Consider the following 23,300-nt stretch of genomic DNA (forward strand, 5'->3'; position numbering starts at 1 on the left):
ACAGAGGCTGACTGGGTGCTTTAGAAATGCACACTTAAATCATTACGTTGTCATTTTAGACTTTGTATGTGGCACAAAGATCCATAAATTGAATGTATTCATAATATTGCTTGAAGAAAGTGCAAAAGCATCACAATGCACATGGTAAAAACATTTATAGTTTGGCTAAAAGCTTGTTTAGTCTCCAGTCATCCACTTGTTGCATGCCTTTCTGCAACGCTGCTTCCCTTTGCGTCTCACACTTATTAATAGTTTATCCAGTCATCTCCCAAACACTTACACACTATTTACTATTGGCTGCTTCTACATGATGATGGTACCATTAACTTTGGCCACCACGTATCTAAGCTTTATGTCCCTTCAACATCTCTGCCAGATAGATTTGGACTGTCAACAAAATGAAATTAACATTCATGAAATACATTGAAGCGACTAAGAATTAATTGCGGTGAACTCCTGTCTATTCACTATTTAGTGTTTGTTTATTCAAGGTTTTTTTTTTCCTATTGTACATGAAAATATACAAAAGAAAATGCAGCTTTGGAAGCTCCTACCTAGGCACAGTGCTAATTGACGCACTGTTGACTGGCCTTTGTAATTATTTATGTTAATGGCAGAAGTGACTGCCATTAAAATTTTATAATTTCAGCATTTTCCATGACAGACTGGCTGACGGCTTAAAAGAACAAACTAGAACCGCTACATGTAAAATGTTTAGCCTTCCTGCTATCTATTAAAGTCGACTTTGGTTCAATTTTTTTGCCAGTTCAACCAGTTGTCTACGGTAGAAAATGACCGGAAAAGAGTCACCTGGCAGATGGCTCTTTTCCATATCAGAAAAAGACGAGTAAAAAAAACAACTAGATGTTTTTGTTATTGTTTGTGGTGAAATCAGTTGTTGTTGTTCTTATTTAGCTCAAGCTCCATTACAGCCAACCAGTATAGATTGGCTGACCTGGTCTCAAGACCTAAATCAGGTGTTTTTCAACTGATCAGGATTGAAATCCAATTTTTCTATATTCATCAGGACTTAATAAGCTAATTTAGATTTTTAGTTTGCATACGCTTTTAAAACAAAAAAAAACAGCTCACAACTCTGCAAACACAGAGACTCTCCATTTATAAAAGGGGATATCCTGTAAAATCATCAGAAAATGGAAATCCTCTCAGCAGGCAGACCCTTCGGTTCAGTGTCTCCGTAATGTATTCGATGATGAAAACTGCAGCCTGCCTCTGTCTGCATGGATATTGTGTGGATATAAATAGCCAGATCTGGATGAGCGTGTGCTGAGCCTGGAACCGCGGCACACAGAGCTTAAACAATAAGCAACCATCACTGCCCTTCCTCCCCCTCTGCTTTCTCCACACCAGGAGCCTCCCAGAGCTCAAAGAGGGCCGGGGGTGAGTGAAATGGGTGGGCGGGTTCTTCTGCCTCCCTCTTCCTTTCTTTCGTCTGCTTCCTGCATCCCTGCTCTTGTAATCTGTCATCAGCAGCGAGCCCAGGCCTGTCACTTGTTACGTCAGAGAGGCAGGCTGGAGGGTTGCTCCCTGTCTGCCCACCTTTCAACCTGCATGTGGTGGGAGAGTTTTCACTCCTGCACTGCTTTAGCAGTCATTAAAAAATGATATTGGGTCAGTTTTGATCTGAATGTTTTTCTTCTTTTTTTGTTCTGTAAGCAGGTATTTTTCTACTTTGATATTAAAACAAGCATTCAAAATATATCACTTAATAATTAGATTTTTGCATTACAACTATTGCTAAAAACATCACAATATAATACTTTTTTATCTTTAATATCTAGTAATAAAGAATTTTTTCTAGTTTTATTTTATTGCATTGAGAACAAAAACAAGTATGTTATTTTCTTGCTACGTTTCAGCAAAAGGTTTAAATATTTGCTTTATACATTCACTTGAATGGAATGGGATTGACATCAGTGACTTTTCCTTATTAATCTATCGACTTTTTTTCTTTTTTAGATTGAAAATTCATTTTCCTCAAAGCAGGAGATATTTTAATATTGTTTGCATGACTGAATGTGCTAAAAATTGGAACATTGATTAATTCAGACACATCTTTCCATAAACAAATATTTACAGGAGAATACAGCTGAATATTAAGGTCTCTACTGCTCGTCGGTAGCCCCGTCATGCATGTATTGTATCCTCCTGTTGGTTTCAAACTAAATCTTACAGAGCATCCAGTCCTCCTGTTCATTATCACCTTACATGAAGCCCCTCCACTTCAGCTTTGACAAGATTTAAAACTCTTTACAACTCGACTCATTTCACAATGAAAGCAGACGCTTTATTAGCCATGTTCTTTAAAGTACCGCTCCAGACTGCTGTCAGGGTTTTTTTTTTTTCTTTTACAACAATATAGAGAAAAACTGCTGTCACTCATTTTGAAGGTTACATAAATGAGGATCATTTTCTAAAGACTGTGTCGACTAAAGCATTTGATTTAAAACTTGACATTAATGATCACTTACGTTGACTGGTCGTGTCAGCTCTACACAACAGTGGAAGAAGTTGAAATCAGCAAAGGAAGGAGAAAAAAAATCTTCGTCCTGCAGTACGTTGTTCTTCTGTTTGGTAATGTGATGTTAGCCTGTCAAGTAAATAAACAATGTTTCTGTTCACCAATAGACAACCTAACTCAACCTATGGTTGCATTTCTTTTAGTATTGGGAAAATTCCCACTTTATTTGTCTTTAAAGGGGAAAAGTGACACAGTTCAGCTTGCAGCTGCTCTTAAGTAGGAGTACGCTATGGTCTGAAGTAAAATTGCCCAAACTTCCCCACTTGCAGTCTGACGTGTCATTAAAAGCTATTTTAACGGCAGGCATGGTATAACAGGAATTTGTATAGTTTTGAAATGGACGTATTAAAACCATAATGTATAGAGAGTTACAAACTGGACTGAGTTAAACTGGACTGTGAATTTACTGCAGTACTGTTTTGATCAGATGTGTATTTTACAACACATTACAAATTCTCCTCGTAGTTTTAGGCACATTAGTTGCAGAGTTATTGGTTTACCTGCATTAAGAAAACAACATTAACTTGGAGCTTACTCTTCTGGGTACAATGCGAAGGAGATACTTTGTTTCTATGTGAAGAGGGAAAGTATATAGGCTCATGTTGTCATTGTAATAAATTTCCTCAGCGATGTTTTTGAAAGGCCTTTTGTGGGATCTGGGACGCATTGACAGACAGATTATTCCTGAGATGTCCAGAGCAACGTGGAATAGCCTGCAGCCACAGTTTGTCGTCCTTCCATTCCAAGCACAGTGGGTGTACAAGGCTCAGATTTCATGGGAATTAGATGCAATTTCTGATTTAAAGCTCAACATAATCTTTGTTTGTATGAATTATAAACCTATGTAAAGTAGTCAATATTGTTACTGTGTCTTGTCAAGACATGTTCTTCTTTTTTTAAGCCATGTTCAGTCACCATGTGTGAAAAAAACAAACAAAAAAAAACCCTTGACATATGTCTTTGTTTGTTGCTCTAAATCTCAGGTTGTGTTGGACTATATTTGAACTTAGTATAAATGTTTAAAAATCTCCAAATAATTAAAATCCAGAAGGTCAAAGCTATCTTTCTGTTGCTACAGAATCCTACAAATGATAAAACAAAGGTCAGGGGGGAAAAAAAAACAGTCCAGCTAAATAAAAAAAAAAAAAAAAAGGTGATGGTCGCTGGAAACATTTGATGTGGCAGATGGCAAACAGAGCCACAGTCATCATGGCTGAGCAAGCAAGAGCATCTCTTAATTTATTTCACTCTCTCATGCCTGTCTGATACTATTCAGCTTGAATTTGAAAGTGTAGCTTTATGCTCATCGTTAACTTTGAATTTTTTTGGATTTAGTTGTAATAGGTGGATATGTTGTATAGAATTGTGAGTTTGTATTATAGTTGCCTTGCCTTTTATTTCTCTGCTTTGCTAATGATGTTAGTTTTTGTTCCTAATTTGCAGCGTTGTGCTGTTATTCTACGTGTATGTGCCACACTAGGGCACATATATTTGTTTATTTTAATGTTTAAGTAATTACATTTTCTATCAGTTCTATTTAAAAGTATGTTGTTGGTACTTTCAGTTAAATCATTTAGCAGTTTTGTTTTGACTTACAGAAGAAGCAGCGCTGCATAAAAATGTAGTTTTAGTCCAACTTTAAACCCCAGACATCATAGCTATGGGATACCTGAAGCATGTGGACGTAGTGACTGCTGGGATGGGAGACTGCTCTGCGAGTGAGAGAGATTTGAGAACACCGAGGCTAAGGATGTCCAAATCTTGACCCTTATTCCCACAGCCTGCTTCCTGGTTGACACAAGCCCCTGTGTACTGTATTGCAAATCAGAAATAAAAACATGCAAACAATAGGGGTTGCACAATGCAGTCTGGTTATGGCCAATTTAATAGTTTTCTACATTTTGAATACAATTTCTCCCATTTTGTATTTAAAATGCTAAATCTGGCAGGTTCTTGCAAAAAGGATATTTCTCTATATATCGAAAAACAACCTATTAGTAACCTGAATATATTGTGGAGTTTTTATTTCTTTTAAATCTTCAGATTTTATTGCTGCAGGCAGCTTTACTGTCAAGTGCTTTACATAGAGGGAAATTTGACGCAGCCACGAGTCATTTGTTGTTGACAGTTCCAAGCTGTCCTCTGTGCAAACTCTCAGCCCTGTAAGCATTTTATTGTCAGCCTGTACTGAATATTTGCATACCCGACAGATCGTATTTCCATATTTTTCCACACTTTTCTCTTTGTTGCCAATACACTTTACAGTGAAAGCTTCATGCTCTGCTTGTGTGGGACTTTACTAAAACTTTACTGCACTAAAATTTCCATGTACCACATGACCTTTTTTGAATTGCCTGCAGTCTAGAAATAAATGAAGGGGTTTTATGTCCTAAATAAATATAATCTGTTTGTCAGGAAAGTGTTTCCTTGTATAGGTCAGCAGATCACAGAGCAGTCAGATCTTGGCAGGGAATACCAGCATTATGATGACCTTGAGTGAAAAGACTTGATGCGTCTTACGATCCCAAATTCTTTCTCAAACTAGATGGCTTTGGTTCTCTTGTGAGGGAAGAGTCTACTAGCGTTCTTTCAGCTAGCAACAAGTGGGGGAGGAGAAGTACCATGTCATTCCATACTTGACGCAGCTGGACAAAACTCTGCTCACACGTTTTCTTTTTAGCATGTCCTTAAAAGGACTTTACATCATAAGATGGTATGATGTGATACTTTTATCACAACTCGTCCTCTCCATATTTGTGATGGTCTGACAAAGTGTAGGTGGGGATGTAAGTTTTGACTCATTTAGTGGAATAAGTCTACTACTTGAGTGATATGTATGCCCAGCATTTGCTTATTTTGACTATTGCAAAACATGACTTGTGTTTCAAAACTGGAAAAAAAAAAAGCATTTATGCACTTGATTCCATCGCTGTTTAATTCTTACCTGGACAAAGTGTCCCAATTAGCATTAGCAAATTAAAACACATTTTCTCCATGTGTCTATAATTAAAATTAATAAAATAAATTGAACACAGCCACATTTTTATAAGTCTTTTGTGTAAAACAAGTACAGGTTACTATTACTAGACATGCTTACTAATTTACCGTCTTCAGCAGCTGCACAGTTTTCCATAGTTTTAATAAAATCTTGGCTGTATGTTTTTGTCTGAGGGTTTACCACATTTCCATTTTAAGCTCCAGGTCTACATTTCTGCCTGGGGTTTGACTTTCTTAAGACGTTTTCCACAGCTTTATATTATCATCCAGCAAATTGAAATCCAGAAATCTTGGACAACTAATATTTTTCTTTAGAAACTGCAAACTTAATGTGCTTCAGTGGTATATTATTTTCAAGGACAGGTCATCTTTAAGTAGCTGGTTCTCTTCAGTGATGTATCAGGCAATCCCCAAAAATCTGAATTGATTGGCTTTTGATAAATTAAATGGGTGCTAATTTGCCTGCTACTTTTTTTTTTTCCTTTGCTGAATTGTGGCACATTTTTGTAATAAGCACCGTTTCAGCATTACTGTCTCAGAGATTTGTAAATACATAATGCTTTTCATAGCAAACCAATTTAAACTTGGATGCACCATGATTTGAATCTGAATGGAAATGAAAATAAAGGGATGCAGATAAAGCACTTTATTTTGGGTATCTAAATAAATACAACTCATTACACCATATTTCAGACGTTTTGTAATTTCTTATCAAATAAGTGATTTGATTTAAACATTTAGCAAAAATAATTTTGTTTTTACTTCATGCGGGCTGAATTTTAGTCTAAGCTAAATTTTAGGTTTAAAAAAAACATGCAGAAGATTGCAGAAAGCACAATAAACACAAAGCTGCTGAAGATGGGGAATGTTGCATATAGAAGTCTCTCTGTTGCAAATGAATAGTGTCATTTGCTGACCAGTCGTGGAATTCGGTTGGAATGTTGCAATTATTGTGCATGCAATGCTCTTCTTTGTTGAGCGTAATGAGAGTTATTGTCTAATGCTTGCTCATTAAATTCAATTTTACCCAGAGCTATTGATTTCAATCTAGCATAAATAAAAGACAAGATGACATTCCCAATGACCAGTATTCTGAAATGTCTCGATGAAGCTTTCCCTTTAGACCGTCTTCTAGATTGCCTTAAAATTAACGTGGCACAGAGAATGACTCAGTCCGAGGTTTCTCAGTCTTAAGATTTACTTACTGCAGTCTGAACAATAAAACATTATCTTTTGATTCATGTTTAAACTTTCATTTATCCAGAGAACCATCATAAAGGAACACTTACTTAAATATTTTCTTTTTCTTGCAGCAAAATTATAGGGTAACCCCCTCAAAATAGTAGAGATTTGCTTGTAAAGTTATGAGTGAAAACTCTTAAGTTGTACCAATAAATAAATGTCCAGAACTACTCCTCTGTCAAGACACGGGGAGAAACTCTGCAGGAGTTGAATTGTAGTTGAATATTTAAAGGGTACACTGATTATCTTTACAAACAGCTGTTTTTATTCAAATTCTTTTCATCTGTTCTCTTAGTAGGTCATGTCAATTCCTCAAGTTTTATGGACGTTTCCGATTCCTAAAATTGTCAAAAATAAGAAATGAAATCAAACTGCTGGATGAGAACTTCTGGTCATATTTCATGTCCAGAAAATCTGAGTGGATAAATATCACCAATCTGTATGAACACCTGCAGGTGTCTAAAAAGCAAACTTCATTTTTCACTGCAGATTTAAAGTGTGTGAAGCAGAACTGAAGTGCTTACAAAGAGAAAATGTGCTTTCCTTTGTCCTTTATCCCATTTCTGGTTCTGTCTGAGAGTTTGTTCATGCATTGTTTCTTTGCTCTAAAATTTCCAGTGATTGCATCGTTGTTGGTTCACCACTATCTCTGTAGTAGAATAAATAAGGTCTCCAAAGCATTTTAAATTTGACTTGTGATACAGATCTTCAGTGCAGAGGATGTACATTTGTCCTGAAACGTCCTATTGGTCGTTGTAATAAACCTAGTTTCAATGTGCTGCATCTCCTGGATCTTCTTTCCAAGGTTTTGTTATTTTCTTGTAGAATTATTGTTCCATTCAAAAGTGCATAAAGTGGCATGATTCTTTATTCACCAGCAGAAGAATGAGAAGTCACAAGGCCTTACTGAGAACCACTCAACTCCCTTAAGAATAAAGATTTGAACAGTTTGATGCTAAAGCTCCTGAATAGCTCGCAGGCATTCTTCACTCCTGGATCGAGATAAGAATAGCATTCGCTTGTTTCTCCTCTACCACTTTGCCAGCAAGTGTGGCTGAGAGTTGGTGTTGCAGAAATAAAGAAGGGCAAAAAGAAAAGAAGCGTGTTCCCTTTGGATTCACCAGAGCAGCCTAGTCTCAGACAAATTTGGCTCTGTCAGTTTGCATACACATCTGTTCTGGTCTGAAATTAGGCTATTTCCTGTTTCAACACAGGATATGGTCATGCTGCGAAGCTTATTGGTGCTCTCTGGTCGTTGCACTCCTCTTATACACAGGAACGAGAGATTTCAGAATCTCATTTATGTATTTATTTATTTATTTTATTAGCACCTACCTATTTTGGTTTTGATATTTGGTCCAGAATTCAGTTTGTAGTTTTGGATGCTATTGTTCGTCTGCGGACCTGGCCTTGTTGAGATGAGTTGTGATTGGTTTAAAAGTAGCCACAGACACTTTTGTCCATGTTGCTCTCCAGATACAACTCAGTTCTCCCTTTATAAAGCTTTGGAAAATGTGCGTCAGCTACTTCCTCCTTGTGTTTCTCCACCCTCCTTGTTTCAACTTCCTGTTTTTGGCACAAGCTGGAAGTAAGATGCTTTGAATGGGAGTCACTGGTTGCTGTTATCCAGTGACTGCTACAGTTACCTAGTGTTCTGCTTCTGATTTGTTGTTTTGAAAATACACATATTTTGTTGTAAATTCAGAAAACTGACTGCTTTGGTTTAGCCAAATATTTTATCTTGTTTTACAAGCATTTCAGCCTGTCTATGGACTAGTGCATCTGACTGAGGCTAAAAGCAAAACTCCTGCCCTCAACATTACAATCAAACCATGCTCCATTTATTTTACCTCTGAAGTGGAAAACCATAACACTTGCTATGGTTGCTTACGGTCATTAACTGCAGACTACAGATTTGCCAAGAAATTGTCTGTTGAACCGAATTGCCAGATTTTTAGCTTGATCAACCCTGACCAATGACCACACATGAACTTAAAAGCAGTCAAACTAAAAATAAACAGTTGACATTTTTCAAATTGCCTGTTTGCCTGACTGTTCATCTTAATATACTTCAGAATAGGGGGTATGAGCTGAAGCTCAAAGTTGATGAATAAAAGATGGACCTTGAAATTCAATAAATGTGACCTATTGGGCACCAAACGGGGTTGCCATTATTTGAGCTTTTTTATATTGAATCTGCACTTGCTGTCATCTGCAGCCGATCCCTCTTCATTTCTAGGTGAATCGGTTAGAGGTGTGAATCATTCCTCTGTCTTTCTCAATCTGCATCGCTGCATAATAAGCGTCCACATGAGTTATTGTGTGATAAACTGCATTCCAAACTTGATTTCTCCCTCTGATAGTTCAGGGTTGTTAGAAGTTTTGAAGGTTGTCTCAGTGAGTACACTTTTTTTTCCTCACAGTTTTTGAGACACATTTGCACGTGTTGTGTTTTTTTTGGTGGAAGGGAGGACAACAATGAGCAGAGGGAGAATAAGTGTGATTTATTTCAGTTTGTACTTGAAAGAATCTGTAGAGTTCATGACAACAAAAGTGCATATTTCTGTATTGTTTAATGTGCGTTATTCCTAATGTTGTTGGCTTTTGTGTGTTACAGCTCTGATGTTACTAGCTGAACAGTGACCACTGCCTGCCCAAGGACACCTGCTGCCCAATTCCCCTCATCATGTCTGGGATCCATGTAAGGCTGTTTGTCTTGTTTGCTTTCGGTATACTTGAGTTTCTGACAGGCTAATGTTGAACTCATTTTTGACTTTTGCATGTTTATCATACAAGTCATCTGCAGAACACTTTAAGGAGTGGCCTTAAAATATGTTTCTCGCCCTCTTTTAAGAACGCACTTACTAGACGTCTTGCAGAAATATATATTTTTTTGTTTTACAAATGACTGAACTAGGTTTATTTTTAAATTGAAACGTAAGCATTTGGTTCCTAAATTAAATAACTCATTATAGAAGTTTAGCCACACCTGATCATTAATCAAACTGTATTAACCATAAAGCTATGAAGATTGGAAAGCTTTTCTGTGCTGCTGTCGTCCACATTTGTACCAAATACTAATGTTTGACGATTGTCAACCTTTTTCCAGCAACATTTCTAATAAAAGCTCAGTTGTGTTCTGTCAGATTCATTTTATTAGAAAAATCACATATCCAATAATGCATTAACATTAGCATTGGCCAATATCAGTCATTTTTAGCATATCAGTATTGGCCCATCAATTAAAATAAAATAATAACTGTTAAATATGAGGAAGCTGAAGTAATATCGGATATCTTTTCAGGTGCGAATTTCCATATCGGTACATCACTAATTTGATCAGCTTTTATTATATTACATGACGTAATACTGTTGCATTTATTTCTGAATTAATGTTGCAGTGAAATATGTTAACATTTCAGAGATTGAAGTCTTACATCTTCATTTAATCATCAAGCTGAAAGAATAACAAAAAAAAAAAACACCCTGACTGTGAGCATCAAGGCTTCATCTTTAGCTGACCTGGTTCTATTGGCCAGGTAAACTGTGGGTAGTAAAGGAATGTCTTTATATTGCAATGTCACATGCCATGCTAAGAGCTTAACATAACAGTGCTTCTTCCATTTTCCCAACACAATCCAAGTAGAGGCGAGGAGAGCATATTACTGCTGCCGGATAATATTTCTCACCAGCAGATAGCATGTCGGTGACAAACTTCACTTTTTGGGGGAAGAAAGCCACAGACTCACAACTACGGCTTAGTACTTTATTTTGTCTCATTCACATTATTATTTAAGAATGGTTTCAATTAGACCTGCCAGAAAACATCAGGTCAGCAGTTTTAATGATGACAGTGTGTTAATCGTGATGGGTAGTCTGCACTTATGGATTATTCAAAAAAATTACATCAGCATTACAGCTTCATATAGATTATTTAAAGCCTTCTAAGCATTTATTCAGTTTGGAATTATTAAGATAAACAATTACTGTCTTATTAGAAATTGAACTTTCATTTGTACTACATGACAAAAAATTGAAAGAAGATGCAAAGAATAAGACATTTGAAATAAACTGCTGTCTTCATGGGTTTGCCTAAAAAAATTAGTCAGTTGCTGTTTGCAATCTCACTAAAACTAGGAAAACGGAGCACATCACCATAGTCATCATCACCACAATCAACATTCCAGAACTCTAAAGTCTTCTGGTTCTGGTCTGCTCTGCATCCCCAGAATAAGAAGCAGCATTCAGTTTTTACATCACTAAAACTGAAAGATCCTGAAACGCCTGTTAAATACAGGCTAAACCCCCTCTTCCTTAGAGTTGCCTTTATTAAAACCAACTGGGATATTGATTATTAGATTTGATATACATTTGCCTGATGACGACCTTTGTCACACACAGACACACATTTGTACTGCCACAGTGCACTCTGCCACCCTTTTTTTTTGGTGAGCAGGAGGGTAGAAAACGTATTTTCCAGTTTGTCCGTAATGTTGCAATAAGCATCAACTACAAAGTTCCTCGAGGAATTTTAACAATGTAACAATGTAAATAAACCATTTGAGGAATTGTGACAACCCTACTACAATTTAAAGATGCTTTTTCTGTGTCTTCTGTGTAGCAGGTGCCATGGTCGTCTGGCACAGAATGCGTTGCCAAGTATAACTTCAAACCTGGCACTGAACAGGACCTGCCTTTCTGTAAAGGAGATGTACTGACCATCATTGGAGTCACCAGGGTAAGAATTACTGTGTGAGGCTCATTTCACAAGTTGCATTCTCAATTTAAATGGAATGACAAGCATTAAGGTGTGAATAAGGGTGGTATTCACTTTGTATTTAGGGTGTTGAATGCACACAGGGAGTGAGGGCTGATCCATTCCAACAGAATGAGCTACTACTATTAAAATTGCGGAAGCAGTTCATGCACACAGTGATTTGCAGTTTGTGGTGATGTCTATGTCCAAAGGAACAAACGGTGAACATGCGAGCATCAGAACTGGACCAAGCAAGAGAAGCTGTTGGCCTGGTTTTATGAATCATGTTTTCTTTTTCGTCATATGGACGATCAGATGCATGTGGATTGCTTACCTGAAGAATAGTACCAAGATGAACTATGGGAAGAAGGAGACGGAGAGCAGACGGAGTGTAATAATTATTTTTGGTGGGGCACATTGAGTCCTGCCATCCATGTGGATGTTGTTTAAAACACCTACTTTTTTCAACAGGATAATGTTGTGAAGGGAACTAAAAATGCTTTCAGGAGCACAACAACAATTTTGAGGTGTTGATTTAACATCCAACTTCATTTTAGTGGATTTAGACAACATTTAATTGTGTAAACCAGTCTCATAATTCCTTGAAAGGAAATCTATCTGAAAAAATGTATGCTTCCTTTCAAGGGAGTTATTTTACTCCATGTTATAGGAGCAGAAAGAGGAGATGAGATACAATCAATAATCAATTTTTTTTTTAGGGGGTGGGCGGTGGAGTGTCTTTATTTTTGAAACATTGAGATTACAAAGGCTTGATATTGTCTGTGATCAAATTCTTTCACATTTACATTTAAAACAAAGAAAGCACAACAAACAATAGAACAAGAACAAAGAGAGAGAACAAAAGGGTACTATTCTGAAGAGACACTACTTCTAAACACCAAAAGGAAATTAGATGGCCAATAGACACTTCCTGAAAAATAAAGCAATTCTTTACTACATATTTTTTATTAATCAAGCCAAAATTCTTGCATGTTGTTTTATTAACATAGGATATCCATTTTGACCATAGTGCCGTACACTTGTTCATCTCTAAATGGATTACGAATGTTAATCTTACCATCTGATAGATTTCATTAACACATTCTGTCCATTATTCTAGAGTGGGAGAATCAGGTAGGAGCCAAAGTCTGATGAGTGGGCCCTCAGCTTCAACAGAGATGGAAGTTAACTCTAATGGCGTTTGACTCTTTTAGGATCCAAACTGGTACAAAGCAAGAAACACAGTGGGCAGAGAGGGCACCATTCCGGCCAACTACGTCCAGAAACGGGAAGGGGTGAAATCAGGAGGGAAGCTCAGTCTTATGCCGTAAGTACCCGAGTGCCAATGGAGCATGTCAAGTGTCGTAAAAGCAGCTGGGCATTCTTATGCAACACTTTTAAAAACCCTGTAGGAGAAATACTGCGGGGATGTGACGATGGTTGTGCATCTTGCACATTTGCGCCACATATGTGTCTGCTGCTCAACCGTGTGAATAAGTTGTTTGGCTCCCCGCAGCGACGGGAAAACGCAGTTCCGACATCAATCCGTGGAAATTCCTCCTTTATGGTGTCTCATTTCATCTGTGTCACTGTCTCAGAGGCCAGAAGCATCTGTGTACCGCTTCAGAGTGACGGAGTGGCTCTTTTTGAAATTGTGGCAAGTCAAAATGAGGACAACATGATGAAAGCTGCATGCAAATCAAACGAGACAAGAAAGCCAAGCCTCTCTTTCTGCAGTAACAGAAAATACCTGAATGTTCTGACTTCAAAATGAGCTGTTCATTTGTGAAGCGAAAGGAACACTTGCTGCAAAAAATGTTTCCTTATGTTGGCACAAGTTGAAGTTAGAAGAAGTTATAGTTAGCTGTTGTGCTCAATTTCTAATTGGATGAAATGTTGACATTTCTCCATTATCTTAGAAAATTAAATGAGTAATTAGCAGTTAGTTGCCATTTCGGTTGACCTTTTGTTCATTTCAAAGACAAGTGTAATCTACACTATGTACATCTCTATTAATGAAATCAGATCAGTTGGTTATGGTGCCGGTGCTCGTCAGCATTGCCGCTTTAATTTACAGTGGCTGACTTTCACATCATGTTGGCAGGAAGCATTTGAACTGACTTTTGAGCCTCTTTGTTTCTTCATGAGCTGCTGCTGAAAGCTCTGACCTCTCTCTCCGTGCCACCCGTCACACGTCTGTCCACACCGGGGTCAACGCTCATCCAGCTCTGGCATGTTGGAGTGTGTTTGTGTGTGAGGTTTATATATGCCTGGATCACCAAAAAAATAATTTATTTCAGTAATTCAAGTCAAAAAGTTAAATGCAGATTCATGACACAGTTATATTTTAGCATCCTGTTCGGAATTTGAACATTACATTAGGCCAGGGGTCTTCAACCTATACGGCTCCGAAACCACAAGTGGCTCTTTGGACCTTCCAGAATGACTCTTAATAATTTGGCTAAAAAAGTGGAGAATCAACTTAAAAGAAATTAAAAAACACATATAGCAGATTCTTTTTTCTTCTTCCATGGAAATCCTACATTGTATTTTCATAACAGAATGGCACAGCTATCAGTAATGTATATATTTTTCTCATTCTTAGTTTAGAAACTAGATGTTTGTTGTTTTTTTTTGTTGTTGTTTTTTTTGTTTTTGTTTTTTTGGATAATTTTCCTTAAGCATCAACATCCTATATAAAACATTTAATCAATGCTCCTTTGATAAATGTTTTATGGTTTTCTTTGTTTTAAAACCTCAAAACCACAAATTTCCTATAGTAGATATTTAAGGTCTTTTCACAAAAGGTTGTGCAACATTTTGAAGATCTTCCTTTTGTAAAGGTAGCAGACCCTGGCATTAAACCAGTAAATAAATATTTTTAATTCAGAAATGTCAGTCTCTGAAAAGTACATCTTTGCACCATAGCCTATATGAACTCAATATTTGCATGAATTATTGCTTTAATGTGATGTGTTTTTGCAGGCTACAATATACATCAAACTTCTGTTTTATCATTTAAGACTACACAATATCATTGTGATATTGTTACATCAGTGTCGCTCATTGTTATATTCATTTCACTAAGTGCTACTTGGCTTGTAGTAATAATTTTTAAATCTAATTATTAATTGTATTAGTACCATGCATTCAGGCTATCTTGGCCAGAGATATATTTGGTGATGTTTTGAATGCAGAACATGTTTTTGGAATTGTGATTTTCTGGTAAAGTCATTAAAGTTTTTTTCTGTGTGTTCCTCAACAGCAGAAGAAGATAAAACAATGTTGGTGACATGAAAATATTTTTTCCTCAAGTGCTTAATAGAGACTGTCTGGATCTATGTCTTTAATGACTCCAAAGCTAATTAGCATTTAAGTTTATTTGCTTTTACATCGTAAGTCATATAATCATTCCGGTATTTTTCAAGTATTGGGCAAGCCTCTTATTACCTGTGAGCAACAATCATCACAATTAGCAGACATAAGCACTAGAAACATAGCTTTTGGTAATGAATGTACATTACATGAGTTTTTTAACATGAATATCTGACATAGACTTTAATAAAATTCATATCTGTAAACCTTAGATAACCATTTGTGGTGTGATATTGTATTAATTAAAATTTTTTTGTATATTTTTATTGTAATGGGGAGGCCAGGTCATATTTTAGTGGTTTTAATCGCTAGGACTTTGATATCACCACATTTTCGTGCTCTCTTTACGCACAAGCCGTCCTCTGATATGACTGTCAGTGACGCAGAGGGACATTTTAAATGTTGTCATGAATCACTAACAGATGTCTCAGTAATGGCCTCTCCCTCTATTCTGGGTTACATAAGGGTTCAGCTGTGGTCTTCTGTCCCCATTCTCACACTCACTTGTTGATGCTCAGCAGAAGATGCCATCTTGGGGGCTCTTATTGCTTCTGTTCACTCTGCTGCCCTCTTGTGGGCGAATTCTGCTCCTCATTGTGGCACCATCCTATGATAACAACAAGGACGTTAAACACTGGTGTCCCATTTCCTCCTTCCATGTTGGACCAGGCATGTATAGGACTCCGTCCTGTTTCACCATGATGTCACGTCTGAAAACTGCGGTTGGTTTCTCGGAACAAAGCAGCACTGTGTTTTCCACTGAGCGCATCCGCGGCCGTTCACACAGCTTGTCGTCCACTCTCAGATTAGTGGGAGTTAAAGAGCTTCTGTCCATCGGAGAAGCTGCAATCGCTGATCTAATCAACTCAACCCGCATTAAGCTGCTTTACCACGAAGACCTCCGACGTCTCATGAGCCCAAGAACTGAGGAGGAGGAGGGTGCAACAGAGGCGAGCACCGAAAAACAGGATAAATCAATTGGAGTAGTTAATTACCACCCAGTAAACGCTGAAAGGAAGAAACTGTTTTCATGGAATCGTTCTTCCATGAGTGGCAGAAGTCAATGAACAACTCTGCAGTGGGCTGTGCTTCCTCCTGATCTGTTGTTAGAGGCAACCTAGAGTATTACAGAACTTTATTCTAAAATAAGGCATTTGATCTTAAATAGACATTTATGTAAAAAAGAAACTAGCATCTTAGCAGAGGATTCAATTTGTTTTTTCCTCTTCCATTTAGTAAAAGTTCAGGTCACTTCTCAGTTCCCCCGAGCCTCACTCGGGAGTGGGTCTCATGGCTTGTCGGACTCGCTGCCCCGTCTAAGCCTTTTTGTATTTTCCTGTTATTGCTGTGCCTGCATGTCAGTTTCCTCTTCTGCCCCCAGACTTTATTTCTGTGTGTGTGCGTGTGTGTGTGTGTTTCCTGTTGTTTTTGACCAGGTACATTCTCACTGAATCTCTTAGACGAGACAGCCTCCGCCTCTGGTCTGAGTGGAAGCGCTGCTGCTGGCTTCCCTTTACTGCTCCACTCCTGTTTTTCGCTTCTTCTTTCAGAAAAGACAGTAAATCACTGTGTGCGGCTGAAACTTCACAAGTTTAGTGACACTGACATAGTTTCTCTTCTTTTTTTGTTTGTTTATTTTCCTCAGTACAGAAACTGTGGCCAAATGCAGTTTATAGAACTTCTTTTTTTAGCTCTTATTTACTCAGAGGAGGCGTCTTCTTGGCTCAGCAGGCGTCTGACAAAAAGAAGACCCGATTGATCCGGTGGGATAATGGGTTGTGTTGTAATTGCATCCTCCAGCAGCCACTACCTTAAGCAAAACCCTGCTCTATTAACTAGTTGCTAATATTTACCAAACAAAAAAAAGGAAACAATGCTTTGTCTTGTAGCATTTTTATTTCCAACCAAACAAAAACGTAACGCGCATTTGTATCAGACTCCCATGTGTCAGTGCTGCCAGACCACCGTCGGAAAGTCTTCTGCCTCTATCAGCTTTTTGTATCCTGAGGCTGAAATGTTGGCCCCTTTTTTTAGTAGGCTAGTTCAACCTCAGTCAGATTGGATACATGTGAGAATTAGCAAGGTGTTGCCGTGGATTCTTAATTTATATTTAGGTTTGGACTTTGACTGGGCCATTTTAGCACGTCCATATGCTTTGATTGTTGCTCTGGTTTTATGTTTACTTTTGTTCATTTACTAGAAGCTCAATTCAAAGGTCTTTAGCCTTTTGCTCTTGTCTTTCTTCCACTTTTTATGTCTGACCCGTCTCATGTCTTCCTTCCTCTTCATGATGCTGTTTGTTCACCAATGTTCTCCATCGTACCTCTTAGTCCCAGAACAACTAGTTGTCTTCTTAGAGTACAAACATTTTATTCACTCTTCCACTGACTTCTAGAGGAATTGGGTTGCACTAGATTTTATATGAGGGGTAGCGGAATGAAGGGCATGTAAACAGAAACCATTTTTTGGGGAAAAGTACTTTGTAAATTGTAATTTTCTTTTACCATGATGTTATACACTACTTTTGCTGTAATTTCAGATAATATTGTCATGTGATGCACTAAAATTTGTGGTTGTAATATGACAAAATATGAACAACTTTAAGGAGTTGAAGTTATTTCAAACTTCCCTTTCTGTGCTTTGCTAACTTTTCTCCTTTCTCCATCGCTTCAGATGGTTTCATGGGAAAATCACTCGCGAGCAGGCGGAGCGTCTCCTCTACCCCCCAGAGACGGGTCTTTTCCTGGTGAGGGAGAGCACCAACTACCCTGGCGATTACACCTTGTGCGTCAGCTGCGACGGCAAGGTGGAGCACTACCGCATCATCTACCACAACGGCAAACTGACCATCGACGAGGAGGAGTACTTTGAGAATCTCATGCAGTTGGTTGAGGTGAGGGTTGAACTCAGATGGTTTTTTGTTCTTTTTGTTTGGTTGTTTCTTTTTTAGATTTTGTTATTATGCAGGTAGTCTATTGTATTCCTCAGTTATCATTATAATGAAGTGCTTTTTAAATAAAATGTGTAAAAAAAATGTAGCTCATGGTGTGTAAGAACAAACCAGTTAGATTCTTTAAAGTGGACCTGTTATGCAAAATTCACATTTTGCATGTTTTTGTATTTCCGTTTTGAGTTTCTATTGTTTTTAAAAACAGCCCAAGCGCTTAAAAAAAAACACCCACCTGTTTTTCTGTAAAGTATAAGTGTAAATGAGTGCGGCTTATTTGTATTTATTTAAAGTCACAATAGGGTCTAAAACAGCTCATTCAGAAGTGAGCTCAAAACAGAGCAGACTAAAATGATCATTATCTAACACTGACTTTGAACAGAAAATGCAATGAACATGTTTTAGCTCATGTAACCATCCTAAATTGTTTCTGGAAGCGTAATAGGTTCCCGGTGAAATACCAAGGAAACGTACTGTTACTAATGACGCGTTTGAAAAAATATTGTTTAGTTCACAATCCACAGTACAAACTTTACCATTCATTCTTGCTGAAACATGATTGCATAACTCAAAACAAGAAGGATTCATACTCACTGTCCACCATTCCCTTAACATCAAGACTCGAGCACACACTCTGAGCGCTGTTTGATCGTCTCCCTTCCTGCCCCGCTATCTGAAGGCAGGTTCAGAGGAAGGACAGAGAGGAGAGGGGAAGACAGGAGGCGTGGTGGCAGGCAGAGAAAGAGAGCTCTTTCATCCTCTCAGATAAACAGGGGGGAGAGAGGCGAGATTGGCGGCTATCACACTTCTAATTGGGCCTCATCTTTTTACCCCGTGGGGCACTGGAAGTGGACGATAGGAATTTGCCAGCTGGCAGTGAGATCATCCCCATTTCTGGTGCATTCTTATCAGCCACCCACAATCTCTGTCTATCCTGTTCACACCCTCCACACTCGATTCTGCCCCCACTTCCTTTCTCCGCCTCGCCTCTGTCAGTCTTTCTCTCTTCGAGTTCCCTCGTGGATACCTGGCATATTGCTTTTTGTCCTTCTCTCTTTGTTATCCATCTCACTCTTCCCCCTGCTGGCTCATATTCCCCGCTCTCCTTCATTTTCCCTTCTGTCAGTCTCTCCATATCTTTATCCGGTAGACTGTCTGCATTCCCCTGTAAATAGCCTGAGATAGGATTCTTCACATTCTTCTGTGTTTTTCCGTTTAGCTGTCTGTTCCTGCGCTCTGCTGTTGTTATTGGTCACAGCACGATTCATATGGCTTCTGCCTTCTATTTATCCCTAAACATACAGTTTGCTGACAGCTTGTTGTCAGTTGCGGCATCCGCAGTAATGTTATGCATGTGATGAAAGCAAAGACGGCTGCATGTGGTAGCAGCGATATAATTGCGTGATGGAGAAGTATTGTCTTTTATGAGCTCATTGAGTATTTTTACTTCATAATCACAGCCTTCAGTGTTAATTACATATGGGAAGATCTTGATTTAGCTAAGACGATTATGTAAATCACTTTTTTTTGTCAATTGCAATATGTTACACTAGCAGAATCAGACTATTTTGAGCATTTCAGTTGATAAACACTGTACCAAACACATAAATGAGTTATTTGAACAATAGGAAAACCCAAGATATAGCATTTCCATGCACATGTTCTTATTTAATATTTGAGGATCCATTCACAGGCATGAGAACTAGCTAGTTCAGAGTACTTCTTCCTGCGCCTTGCTCTCCCTCTGGTGGCTGTAATGGTGACTTGCAGTCTGTAGTCTAAACCTTTTTTCAGCTCCCTCACAACCCAACAAACTTCCTTTTTTTTTATTTGTCTAATATCTGGGGCTGGGTGACACATTTATTTTGTCGATTGCTCTAAATTTTCTGGTTTTGAACATTTAATTTTTGGAAAATCTGTATTTTTTTATCAACTGTTTTTTTGGGTTTCCAGAAAATCAAGAAGTACCTTCATGTTTGACATGCTTGTTTCACAGCATCTGTTTGTTTCAGCTTTGAATTCAGAGAATTAATTATTGAAATAAAAAGTTTTTAAAGATATTTTCTGTCATTATTTAAGGGGGGAAAAAGTGAGAGGAGAAAGTAGACTAAAATTGTAAATTGAATTTGGTATTAAAACATCAGATATTTTATTTGTAAGCCATATCAGCCAGCCATGATAATATACGAACCTCAGTACAATCTGATTTCTTGACCCAATGACACGGTTTTGTTGTTTTGTGCGCAAAATCTCATAATCACTGACCTCTGACACTAAATTTCCCCTCTGCTGCGTCGCATCAGTCTAGCTGGAGTACGGACAGAATGCTGTGTGTTGTTGTAGCCTTGTCTTGTCACTGCTGTGGCCTTAAGTGACCTGTGTCAAACCTGTTTATGGCTCCATTTCAGATGTGACATCTGGATGTGAAATATGCGGTGCTCAGACGAAGTTGTGCAGCAGTTTTCCTTTTACCACAATTTTCGTGTGTAGCTGTCTGCAGATAAAAGGCTCGTCTTAATTATTATATGAACAAAGTGATGATTCATTAAGCACCAAAAAAGTGTCTTAAGACTTAATGCCTGCCGTTTTAACCCTTCATAAAACATAAAGCAATGTAGTTTTACATTGTAAACCTAACACTGACATCTTAATTGTGCTAAATTGTGTGCGCAGCACTACACCAAAGACGCTGACGGGCTTTGCACCAGACTGATTAAACCCAAGTTGATGGAAGGGACGGTGGCGGCGCAGGACGAGTTCTCCAGGAGTAAGTTTCCCCTACTTTCACCACACCACTCCACTAGGCTTCTGGCACCGAGGCTCACAGGAACATTTGTTTACTTGCCGACGTATTAACCTTGTAAGCGCAATGTCACATGCATGCGCATGGAGAAAAATGCAAACCCTACATGCCCTCTAAGGTTGTGCTGTCATCTACAGCCTAATAGCATTAATCACGAGGGTGATTAATCTTTTTTTGTGTGTGGATACTCATGGGCTTCACCAGCAGTCAAAGTTAATCTGTACCAGCTTCCTCCTCCTCCTCCATGTGCCTTTGCTGAACTTCATGCATCCCTCTGAACATGGCTGACTATCGCAGCACTTACTCTAAAAGTCGACACAAAGAGAGCTCTCATCAGAGTGAAACGTATTTTATTACGTCTTGTGATTAGTTTGATTGTAGGCCTCTGATTATTCCGGGACAAAAGATAATATCGTTAATGTTGCATTACAGTTATTAAGCCCCTTCTGGCCCCTCTTGGCAGGTGGCTGGGCCTTGAACAGAAAAGAACTAAAGCTGCTTCAGACAATTGGAAAGGGGGAGTTTGGAGGTGAGTAACTGTTTATTTTTTTTCTTTTAATATAATTATAATTTATTTTTATACAGAATTGAAGTCATTCTGCAAATGATTCACTTATTATTATTATTATTATTATTATTATTATTATTATTATTATTATTATTATTATTATTATTATTATTATTATCCCAGTAATTCCTTAGACCTTGGCTGCTTTTTTTACTTCCTTACATCTAAAATGGTGAATCTAAAACAAAAATTCTGAAAATCATATTGTATGATTTTTAAGTTATAAATTTGCATATCTAATTCTTTAATCTATAACTTGCACCCCTACTTTTAAAGTTTCATGGAATTCTGGTTTGTTGGAAACAAAAGTTCAAGAAATGAGAGGTGGATCAGGACAGCCAGAATCCTGTATCAGAGCTGTGATCGCAATAAAACGGGGATGACGTCCCATCATATTGAAATGTAAACATGTCTTTCATGACTAGATGTGATGGTGGGAGACTACAGAGGGACCAAGGTGGCTGTCAAGTGTATCAAAAATGATGCCACAGCACAAGCTTTCATCGCCGAGGCCTCTGTCATGACGTAAGATCAGGCTTTTTTTTTTTCTCTCTCCTATAATTTGAAACAATTCTTTGTGCTTCTGTTTCTTAATGAGGTTTTACTTTAGCGTGAGCAGCTAAATGGATTTATGTATTTTCTTGCACACCAACAGCATCATTTTCTCCCATCTGTTTGTTTACAAAGGCAACTGAGGCACAACAACCTGGTGCAGCTGCTCGGTGTTATTGTGGAGGAGAGGGGCAGCCTCTACATCGTCACAGAATACATGGCCAAGGTCAGTCAGACCAGTGTGCGTGTGGATGTGTTGTTCTCTAATCAAAAATATACCCAGTTGTAGAACTAGTTTGACTTTTCTTAAGTTATGAAATATACATCAGTCATTTGCAGGTAAAGATTATGATCAATATCTTCATGATTATGCTAGAGATTAAATGCGCTGAATGCTGCACATGTTTATTTTTCTGAATTATCGTTTGATGTTTTCATAAACAAGCAGTTTACTAACGTTAATATCCCACAGGGCAGCCTGGTGGACTACCTGCGCTCCAGAGGACGGACTGTTCTTGGTGGGGACTGCTTGCTAAAGTTCTCACTGTGAGTTTTCCTCTTGGTTAGATTTATATATGAAAATGTTTGCTTAGCTGTCAGGAGTTGTGCAGAATTTCATGGGAACGGCGTCAGCCGTTTGGCTGGAAGCACTCCAGAACCGTTTGTTTACAGACAGACAGATTATTCAGATGGTTTTCTCTGAAAAAATGCCTGCTGCATTGGCAAATATAGGCTTTGACTTAATCCTTTTTTAATTAAACAGTTGTTAAGACAGTGCTGTCGTCTAGCACCTGTGAAAAAAAGGCCGTGAAATGAGCGAAAATGTTCCAGTCTGAAGGTATTTGTGATTTAATCCACTGTGAGGTGTTTAGTGGCTTATTTTCAGTGGGACACATGGAATACTTGGCTTCTCTTAGTAGAAATAGATGTTATTTGCATGAAATCAAGCAAGAAAAGGAAGAAAATACTGGATTTGAAAACACAATATTCTGTCTCTATGCTTGACTTTTCCTCTTGTCAAGAGCACATCACACATTTGCTCTAATCTTTCACGTTATAAAGTTATAGCTATGACATTGTTGTCCTTTTCTTTCTACCCACAGTGATGTGTGCGAAGCTATGGAGTACCTGGAGGCCAACAACTTCGTCCACAGAGACCTCGCAGCTCGGAACGTGCTCGTGTCTGACGACAACATCGCCAAGGTCAGCGACTTTGGTCTCACCAAGGAGGCTTCCTCCATACAGGACACTGCCAAGCTGCCCGTCAAGTGGACCGCCCCAGAAGCACTAAGAGAGAAGGTGAGCACCAGATCTGCACTGACAGGCTGTAGCTTTCTTTCATTTAAACTAATCAAAACATTCCGCTGGGCTTATTAGTGCAGTTACGAAATATTATCCCAAAGCATTTTCAGGACAGTAATACGAGGCAGATTGAACCATGGTAACCATAGAAACCAGTCAATTTTACATCCCTGATTTGTTTTAGGTATTTTATCTTCAGCTTATTCAAGTAGTCTA

General features: G+C 38.2%; 1 protein-coding gene across 2 annotated transcripts in view; it reads left to right on the forward strand.

Moving 5' to 3' along the window:
- The window catches only part of cskl (c-src tyrosine kinase-like), a 42,536-nt gene that overhangs the window by 15,368 nt on the left and 3,868 nt on the right, over positions 1-23,300 (forward strand). The window contains exons 2-11 of one of the 2 annotated variants that reach the window (XM_008405516.3): positions 9,399-9,482; positions 11,403-11,519; positions 12,752-12,864; positions 17,586-17,805; positions 20,533-20,626; positions 21,126-21,191; positions 21,656-21,755; positions 21,918-22,008; positions 22,255-22,328; positions 22,886-23,081. In XM_008405516.3, the coding sequence (XP_008403738.2) occupies positions 9,468-9,482; positions 11,403-11,519; positions 12,752-12,864; positions 17,586-17,805; positions 20,533-20,626; positions 21,126-21,191; positions 21,656-21,755; positions 21,918-22,008; positions 22,255-22,328; positions 22,886-23,081 (1,086 nt within the window). In that variant the 5' untranslated portion in view covers positions 9,399-9,467. The remainder of the gene's footprint in view (positions 1-9,398; positions 9,483-11,402; positions 11,520-12,751; positions 12,865-17,585; positions 17,806-20,532; positions 20,627-21,125; positions 21,192-21,655; positions 21,756-21,917; positions 22,009-22,254; positions 22,329-22,885; positions 23,082-23,300) is intronic. The other variant, XM_008405517.3, reaches the window with a different exon arrangement.

The sequence above is a fragment of the Poecilia reticulata genome, chromosome 3 (genome assembly GCF_904066995.2).
Source record: "Poecilia reticulata chromosome 3, P_reticulata-male-v2, whole genome shotgun sequence".
NCBI classification, from domain to species: Eukaryota; Metazoa; Chordata; class Actinopteri; order Cyprinodontiformes; family Poeciliidae; genus Poecilia; species Poecilia reticulata.